The sequence below is a fragment of the Neophocaena asiaeorientalis genome, unplaced genomic scaffold (assembly GCF_003031525.2).
Source record: "Neophocaena asiaeorientalis asiaeorientalis breed wild unplaced genomic scaffold, Neophocaena_asiaeorientalis_V1.1 scaffold251, whole genome shotgun sequence".
Taxonomy (NCBI): domain Eukaryota; kingdom Metazoa; phylum Chordata; class Mammalia; order Artiodactyla; family Phocoenidae; genus Neophocaena; species Neophocaena asiaeorientalis.
The window spans coordinates 4,891,961-4,901,711 of record NW_020173377.1 but is presented as its reverse complement, the minus strand read 5'-3'; the positions used below and the strand labels follow the sequence as shown (position 1 = coordinate 4,901,711).

General features: G+C 39.3%; 1 protein-coding gene across 6 annotated transcripts in view; it reads left to right on the top strand.

Moving 5' to 3' along the window:
- The first annotated feature begins 1,993 nt into the window (after positions 1–1,993).
- The window catches only part of TASOR (transcription activation suppressor), a 49,723-nt gene continuing 41,965 nt past the window's right edge, over positions 1,994–9,751 (top strand). For all 6 annotated transcript variants that reach the window (XM_024746395.1, XM_024746393.1, XM_024746394.1 and 3 more), the window contains exon 1: positions 1,994–2,537. In XM_024746395.1, coding sequence (XP_024602163.1) covers positions 2,204–2,537 — 334 coding nt within the window. In that variant the 5' untranslated portion in view covers positions 1,994–2,203. The remainder of the gene's footprint in view (positions 2,538–9,751) is intronic.

The window sequence follows — 9,751 nt, the reverse complement described above, 5'->3', positions numbered from 1 at the left end:
CAGAGTTACCCTTTGGAGACCCCAACACCTGAGTTTCTGATAGCCTCTACTATCAAGTAAAGCTTCTTCCTCCAAATTTTGAGGGTAATTTTTAACTTAAAATAATGTAGCATTTTGCCTCAACATGGCCCTAGTGTTTTCATCAGTATTTTAAAATGTTTTTATATTAACTATTTACTAAAAGGAATAATTGTTTTATACTTTCCTATGACTTACTGAGCTGATTCAAATAGGTTGGGCAAGTCATGATTAGCTTTTCCTATTAGCTGTTAAACAGGTATGATATTTATCACAGGACATTGGAATATAATTTTGCTATTGCCCTTGGGAATGCTCTTTAAGTAGCAGCCACGTGGCAAAGCCTAGGGTTTTATTATAATTATAGGTTTGGTCAGTCAACTCCTGGAGTTTGAAAATTGAGGTCTGGGTCCCAATCCTTATCCTACTGCTTAGAGATGGAGCAAAATGTCAATCCTCATTTCTCCATACATAAAATGCATAAAGGTACAGAGCTGCTGTGAAGATTAGGTCTTAAGACAAGCAGTCAAGGGCAAGTACTTTATTTGGAGTTAAACAGACCTGGCTTCAAATTCTCATTTTGTTAATTTGTTCTATATCTTGCAATACTTATTTTTTATTTAACTATAGTTTACAGATTCTTTTCTATAATAGGTTATTACAAGATATTGAACACAGTTCCATGTGCTATACAGTAAATCCTTGTTGTTTTACAGTGGTGTGTTTCTATTAATCCCATACTCCTAATTGCAACACTTATTTTATTTTTTTTATTATCCCTGCTTTATTTATTTTTACATCTTTATTGGAGTATAATTGCTTTACAATGGTGTGTTAGTTTCTGCTTTATAACAAAGTGAATCAGTTATACATATGTTCCCATATCTCTTCCCTCTTGTGTCTCCCTCCCTCTCACCCTCCCTATGCAACACTTATTTTAAATTGTGCATAATAGTATCTCCCTAACATCTGTTGTTGTGAGGATTAAATGTACATAGTATACGTAAATCGCTTTGTCCAGTGCCTAGCGTACAGAAAGGACCCAAGAAGTATTACATTTTCTCTATTCACCATAACCCAAATAAATAGTAGTTTCAACCTAATCGGTGTAAGCTGTTTTAAAGGCCTTCTGCTTGACTGTCAAGTTGTTTTAAGGGAAAGCGATCGCTTGCTGTATATTTTTTAACGTGGCTGCAGACGTTTCTATTTTTCTTTAATATACACGCACTTGAGGAAAACTGAAACACCAAAGGGAAATCTAAAAGCCAGCAGCCCCTCTCTCCTCAAGCTCCCCAGAACCAAATCCTGTTAACATTAGGCTATGAAGTCAAATCAAAGGACCAAGGCATCGACTGTTTGCTGGAGGCGTGCCACTGGTTCTAACCCCTCTAGATAAAAGAGGGGGGCGGGTGGGAGTAATGTGTTGTAAAGGTGCAAGATCCGGTGGGAACTGCAGGTCGGTGAAGTGGGCCCCCGAGGCTTTCATGCTCTTATCGCTGCAGTCCACTCTCTTATCGCCACTCCAGGGCTTTATATGCACGTAAATATTTCACAAAGCCGAGATCGTCCCACAACCACTGCCTCTGTACTGTCCTGGCCGATGTGAATCGTGCGCGGAGAAGCTGGGTAATCTTGCCCGTAAAGAGGCGACGCCTGCGTTCTCGGGATCTGGCGCAGCGCGCCTCCCTCGCCTGCAGCACTGGCCGAGCGTGCTCCGGGAACTCGCAGCTCGTCCTGAGGCCCATCCACCCCGCAGCTGGCCGCGGCGTCGAGGTACTCTCTAGCCGTTGCGGTCGCCCCTTTTGGCGGGCTCCGGCGCCCCGAGGCTCCACCCCCCGGCGCTGTCTGTCCGCACCCGCGGAGGCGGGCGCCGCGCCCCCATTGGTGGAGCGCTCCGAGATGGCCCCGCCCCATCCCGGCCCCGACGCCAGCACGTTGAGTGGTGGGGGCCGGCAGAAGAACTGCCCGAGCGAGGAGCGGCTCTTGGGGTCGGGCCGCACGGTTGTAGCGCCTGCTTTGGGGCCCCCGAGAGGCTGCTGGGCCGGGATAGCGGCCAGCGGCCACGGGGGGGAAGGGGGTGGGTGGGCTGAGAGCAGCTTGGCGGCGAAGCTGGCTCGCCACCCCTTCCCCCCACCCCCGTCGACCTTGTAGGCAGAAGCTTCCCGGTGCTCCTCACGCCGGCGCGATGGCTACTGCTGCGGAGGCGGAGGCGGAGGCCTCTCCGCCGACGGACGCGAACTGGGAAAGTGGCGGCGGCGGCGGAGACGACGAGCTGAAGCAGGCGCTTCCGGAGCTTGAGTCCTCCCCACAAAATGGCGGCGGCCTCAGCGTCGCGGAGCCCGGCGGCGGCGCCGGGCCTGAGGAGACCGCGGCTGCCGAGGCCGCCCCGAGCCTCTGCCACGAGCAGCCTCAGGAGTCCTGTGAGGCGGGCGCGGCCGCTCTGCCCAAAGGCCCCGAAGAGCCCGAAAGACCCGTTAGGAGGAGTTTTCAGATCCCCAGGAAGAGCAGAGAAAAGAAAGGTGGTGCTTCCCCTTTTTCCCAACCCCTCTTTCTCTCTCCCCTCCATCTTTTCATTAGAACCTCTCTGTCTCCTTCCCACACCCATCCGAGACACGTAAACACGCATGCAGCGCCAGCCGCCTCTTCCCGCACTGCCACGGCCGCCCAGCTGCTGCGCTTGGTGCGAGAGGAAAGCGGTGGAACCACGCTCCCTGCTCCCCCTCTCCCCGTGGAAGTTGGAAGTAGCTCAGGTTTGAAGCTTGTCCGTAAGGCTGCAGCTCCCAGAGAGGAAAGATGGTGCTCGGCGCCCCTCCCTCCCAGCCCCTGAAGGCAGAGAAGCTGATGTGTCCTCCTAAGGATGCTTCTGAGAAGTCTCACTGTGGAAATAACCCGTGGCCGTGGATTCTGGGGCTTTCTCCAAGGCCATTGCGTTGAGAGGACCACAAGTGCTTCTCCCTGTGGAAATTCTTCAGCTCTATGCGTCTACTTGAAATTTGCTCGATGTCAGCGTCTTCCCTTGTTTAGACATCTCCGTTAGATGTGATTCATGCACACTGCTGTTTGCCATCACACTTCATTTCCATGTAGATTTTTTTTTTCTCGTTTTTGAAGCGCTAGATAGGGCTGTCTCTAAATCCAACGTTAGTATGTTTTTTTCTTGTATTTGAGAAGCTTGGGAAGGTAGGTTCTTGGTGCAGTAATTTCCCTGTGGAAAAAAATAGAGGTCAGCTTATGCCCAAGAGTCACCAACTTGATCTTGCAGATGAGAGAACTTCAGAAAAATATTTAAAAGTCCAGTCTGGTTTTTGGAACCAGTATGGGAACAGTTAAATAAAGTACGTTACCTTTTTAAAACTTAATGCCGTATTGTGACACCTTTCTAATGGAGGAAGTTATCGTTTTCAATTCTTAGAAAACAATTTTTGACTCTCCAGCGATTTGGGATACTCTGTCTGGATTTAGTCAATTTAAAGCGTCTTTTTGTTTTAGTGCGTGGTTCCGTTTTTTCAGATTTACTTTGGAAAGTAATAGGAATTTTCTTATTTGCGGAAAACGTTTTTTATTTGTAACTTGAATCTTGGTAAAGAGACTCTTGAATGAAGCATGTGCTTCCTCTTGCCATGTGCATAACCAGCTACATTTGCACACCTGAAATTGTTAGCCTTCTGTCAGTAAGATACAAATAAAGTCAAATTGTTAATTTCTATTTGAATGATAAAGCCAGGGAAATCCTTGCTGTGAGAAACGATGTTAAGAAAGATGAAGTTATCTTTTGTCCACTAGCATGCAGAATGTTTCTAGAAGTATCTTTTAAGTGAGTTAATGTAATACATTTTAGGATTCAAGAGAATTCTTGTATAGGTCAAGGTTATCAATCCTTTTGGTTTAGTTAAGATGTATAGTCTATATGAGGAAAATTAGATTTCATCCTGAGTTATCAATTGATAGAGAATAGGTTGGAAGTAGATTCAGATGGGCTCTGGTTATAGGATCGAAGTAGGAGGTTGAATTTTTTTCTTTTTAAAAAATTTTTTAGCTTGATACAATTTTGAAGTCCGTTTTTTTAGGGTTTTAAGCAAAACAAAGCATGATGTACCTTCTTTTAATATTTGATAGGACCAGGAAATTGGCATAAAACCCATTTGGGTTGAAATGTGGGAGGGCACGAGGAAATGTTGAAAGGCACTGTTTGCATGTGTGTTTTTTTTTTAATTAGATAAATCGAGAGGTTGCTGTAAAATAGACCTCATTTGAACACATTAAAAGTAGATAATAATTGAGGAATTAGGAAATATAAAACCTAGTTGTCTTTGTTTTCTCCCCTGAGTCTGATGCTTCTTTGGGGGAAATTTGTTACCTTTCTCCTCTTAGGGAGGTTTTGGTAAGGAAAATATAACACAGTGGACTTTTTTCATGTTTCGTGAAAGTGAGTAATTTTTAACTTGTCTAAATATTTGTACACTTAGCAGCAGCTGTTCAAATAGTACAATAGCGATCTAAATAGCACTTTTAAAACTTAAATAAGCAGCTTTTTACCATCATGGACTTCATCCTGTCCAACCTGAAAGGAGTTAATACTTGGTGATAGAATTTAATAGAAAAATATAACTTTTCATTAAAAAAATTCTTTATCAGAAACAGTTCGGCAGGTACTGCTAGTTTCACACTTGATCCCAAGATAATGTCCTCTTGGAAGACTTGAAAGGTATCACTTTATGTATAGGATTTGGCTAGGTATTAGTGGTGTGGTCATCTGAGTCTTTTATCATGAATATTAGATCATTTTCAGTAGATACCTCTGCTTGAACTTTTCAGTATCAAAGGTTCTGTTGCATTCGTATTTTAATATGGCAGACCTTTGCTTGTGACTGCTTTACCAGTGAAGTTTAAGATTAGGACTCATGTTTTTGGTAGCTTAAAGGTAAATCTTTGTGAGTATAACTTGACTCAGTTCTTTTATTGGTCTTCACAGTAGCATAACATCCAAAATACTGCCATTCTAATTAAGTAATGATATTGACAAACATTTTATAGTGCTTAATAAGTTATAGGCATTGTTCTCAGCAGTTTATATGTACTAACTAAATCTCAGTAATCCTGTGTGGTAGGTACTATTCCCGTTTTACAGATGAGGAGACTGAACTACTGAGGTAAATAACTTGCCCAAGGTTACACAGCTAGTAAATGGTGGAGTTGGAATTTGAACCTAGGTGTAGAGTACTTCTTATTTCTTTTTTATTGTAGAAAAGTTTTAGTTCACTTAAAAAAATTTTTTTTTAACAACTATTAAATTTAGTGATGTTTAGTATGTCTTCATCCCTGGGGAATTTTGAGATTCCAAAATTATGTTCATTAGAAAATTAACACATTTAATAAGTACTCACAGATTAAGTGATCTGTTGACTAGAAAGAGTAAGATTTTACTCTTTGTGATCTATGTGCTATTCTGTTTACTTATTGGCTGGGCTACTTTCTGTACTGTAAGGAGTCACTGTTATATTTAACCAAATTGTGGAATTGTACTTCGTCAGTAGATGTTTCACTATTGCCGCCTTCTACTCTAAAATCTGATAGTGTAAGTCATCAAAAGTAAATTAAAATCAGTAATTGTATTTGATATAATTTTTCCCTCCAAAGGTCTTGGGAAATGAAGTAGTAATGATGCACTTTCTGGAAAATGTTTATTGGTTAATGCTTTATGTAGGGCACAAGATTAATTGCTCTCGTGCATCTGCGTCTCATGCAGGTGCATCACAAACTAAATGCTCTTACGCACCTGCATCCATACTAGTCTAGTTCAGGAAAATTAAAGGCCAATTCTCCTCCCAAATCCCCATCTTTTCCCACAAAATTTGGAGTTGTCTTTTTGAAGACTTTGGGGTTGAGTCTCTTTCTTAAGGAAATTTGCATGATGTTTTAGTAGTTGTATATGAATGGCTTGGTTCTAAGTACCACAGTTTTCCCTACATAGAAGTAAATCTGAGCAGGAATGTACAGGCAGAATCCAGTCATCCACATAAAACGTTTGATAGGCGCATATAAATTCTAAGTAATGGAGGTAAAACTTTCTTTGACGTATTCCCCAGTCCAAAAAAAGTCAAGTTTCATATTATCTCTGTAGATCTCTGCTAGAATGTTTATTACTGATTCTGCACTATATTCAATCATGAGTAGAGATGAATCACCCATTCCTACAGTATTATGTCTGTAGTAATTTTATTAGACTGAAAAAAATGATTTTTAAAACGTCTAAATTATCATGAGGAGCAAATGGATATTCATTGTATTTTAGTCGTTAATATCCATAGACATCAGAGAGATGGATTCAGAGAGAATTGCAGACCAATGAGATCCACAGCCTACTCTTTGCCATTTCCTTTTTTTCCATGAATTACTTTAAATTGGAATGTATATTTTGGAATTTCCCTTGGTATATTTTTATAACGCTGGTCCATCTTTTTTTAAGTTTAGCTTGTTTTTACACTTACGATTTTTTTTACATATACACATAAACAATACAAACACAAAGAGTGGCATTGACACTAAATGAGTTGGTAAAAGTAGTTGAGGAAAGATGTTCCTTTGACTAAGAAACAAAGCTACTATTTGGTGACCTTAATTTTATGTCTATTCCAGCTGCTTAAGTTTAACATTTAATTCTTAGTATGTTTTGTATGCTACCAGTAATATAAAATACTCAATTCTAGTTGTGGTTCTGTGATATAGACAGTCTCCTCATTTGAATTATAAATCTCCAAGTGCCTTTCTAAGTCTTTTCTTGAATCCCATAAAAACACATCTATAAAAGGGACTCCCCTGATGGTCTAATGGTTAAGACTTCGTGCTTCCACTGCAGGGGCACAGGTTTGATCCCTGGTTGGGGAACTAAGATCCTGCATGCCATGTAGTGTGGACAAAAGAGAAAAAAAAATGATGAAAACACATCTATCATCAGTTTTGTCAATAGAAGAGCCTTGTGAATTATCAGAAATCAACTCAGTAACTATCTTTCTGACATGAATTTGATGGAAGCACTGTAAATAAGCAAAATTATATGTTTCTTAATGTCTGGAAGAATTATTACGACTGCTGTTAACCTTTATAAACCAAAAAAGGGTGTTAGCTATGGCTCTTGGCCCTGTTAAATGCAATAAATGAGAAAGAAATACTAAGAAATGAGATTCAAAAGAAGACATAAGAGGGTAGAAAGAGCATTCTAGACATCAGATTCTTTTTTTATTGCTAATTTCCATATAGCTAATATAATTTCTTGGTCTAAAATGAGGAAACAATTCTGTTTTTCCAGCTCTTGGAATGATTTGTTTCAGCACTTATATTCAGCACTTACATATACATGTTTTACTTATAGTTCAGGAAACAAGATTTGCAGCTAGGGAGGCTTATTTTGAATTCACACCTGCCCTATTCACGTATCAACCTTGGGCCAAGTTGACTGTTAGCTCAGTTTCATTTGTGAAATGGGCATAATGAATTTCATAGGGTGGTTTCGATGATTAAATGAGATAATGCATATAAAGCTCTTAGTACAGTATCTGAAAAGGAATAATGAGCCACTAATTGTTAGACTCAAAAATTGTCAGAATCCGGAGAACAGTATATTGGATTCTGACTTCCTATGTGAAATGGATGATGAATATATAAAATGTTCTGATCCCCTACGGGTAGTTATAGGTTTATTTATTATTATTGCCTCAGTGATGACCCATAATACTGTGATGTATATATGTTTTCTTTAAAAGAAGTGACAGGATGTGTTGATCAGGTATGTCCTTTAGAGGATTATTAAGGACAAAATAGACCACCAGGGAATGTACATTCAGAACATAAACTGGTTATATTTCTAAACTACTATTGCCAGCACATTGACTTGAAATCTTTAAAAATAGTTACAGCATGATTTTATTCTTACAGAAATTGATAATTGGGAAGAAAAACTAGAAATTATAGCTTTGGCCTAACTAGTAAAGCCAACTGAGATATATGAAATATAAAATACCTACTAGGACACAGGTATTGTTAGACCTAAAATCTTGCACCTTTTTCTGTATTTTTATTCACAAGAATTTTTTTCACACTGGCAGTCTACTTGAGTATTACTTGAGGTGACTAGGACATTGCTTTGGAATGAAACAGAAATGTTAAGTACTTTTTTGAAAATAATTTGAAAGTTAATTTCTATATAAATTTATATGATTTAACTTGAATCTTTCACTTTTGGTTAGATTGACAGTGGAAATAGTGTTGGAATAGCTTAGCTAAGGAAAATGATTTCATTTTGTAGATTGTAAAATTTCATAGAAATTTAAAGCTACTTCTTTTGATACTTCTTTTTGGCACATCTTTAGATACCTGAAGTCACTTGTTAGTTTAGAAACATAAAAATCAATCATACATAAAACCCAACTTTAAGAATCATGCTTGGCTCATTTTGGATGGGAAAGCCTATGAAAACTTCCACATGCTGTTTTCCCTCACAAGTTTTTCCAGTTTAGTTGGGGACAGACACAAAGATAAAACGTTTTCTCCTACTGTATTCTATAAAACAGATTTGAATTGAGAGAATGGATGTCTCCGTTTTTTGAGCTTTCATTTTGTTTTCTATATCACTGAATGGTTGAATTTGTGAGACCTAATTTAAAATGACAACAATCATATTTTGGTAGTTTAGAATATATTTGTATTCAATATAAAAAAGTCTTGACAAAGTTTATTCTCATCTTCACTCACTCAGTCATTCAGCTTGGGGCCAGTGCCCCAAGAAAAGGTAGAGTAATGAACAAGGCAGATATAGTTCCTCCTCTCATGGAGCTTACAGTCAATAGATTATTGAGTATCTCCATTTGCTATAAATTTTATTATAGCACACTCTGTGTTTAGTAGTTCTTTAGTTCTTTTTGAGTGTTTTTTTTTCCTGCTTACTCCTACTGTCTTTATTGCATTATTATAAGTATGTTGCTTTTATCCCGCTGCCACCTTTTTTAGTGTGCAATTCCAAAGTAGTGGGAATCATTTGTTCTATACACATTCTCTCATTGAAAGCTACATTTTTACAGGCACTTTTGTAATATATACATGGTTTGGTGGATGAATGGATATGTCGTTTGACGTTATAGGGAATACGGTAAAAACAGTTGCTCTTTATTTTTATTTTTTTTTTAAATATCTACTTTTATTTATTTATTTTTTTGCGGTACATGGGCCTCTCACTGTTGTGGCCTCTCCCGTTGCGGAGCACAGGCTCCGGACGCGCAGGCTCAGCGGCCATGGCTCACAGGCCCAGCTGCTCTGCGGCATGTGGGATCTTCCTGGACTGGGGCATGAACCCGTGTCCCCTGCATCGGCAGGCAGACTCAACCACTGCGCCACCAGGGAAGCCCAACAGCTGCTCTTTAGTACCTTTGAGAGTATGTACAAGTAGAACACCGCTTTCAGTAGTGGTCTAAGAGTATTTTGAATGACATTTATTGACTCTATAGTATCTTGAAAGAAATTAAGGTAATAGCATATAACATAAGTTCTATGAATACTTCTATCTACAGTGAAAAATAAATGGTTCCTTTTGGTTTGGGGAAAGTATATATATAGACTTGATGTTTTAAATTTAAAAGTTATTTCATAAAGTGGAAATTTGAGGTTATTAGGCTACTGTTTGAAGAACAAATTGTATATTTGACTTAAGTATTTTAAAAATTAAAGGGAGTATGCAGTAGTT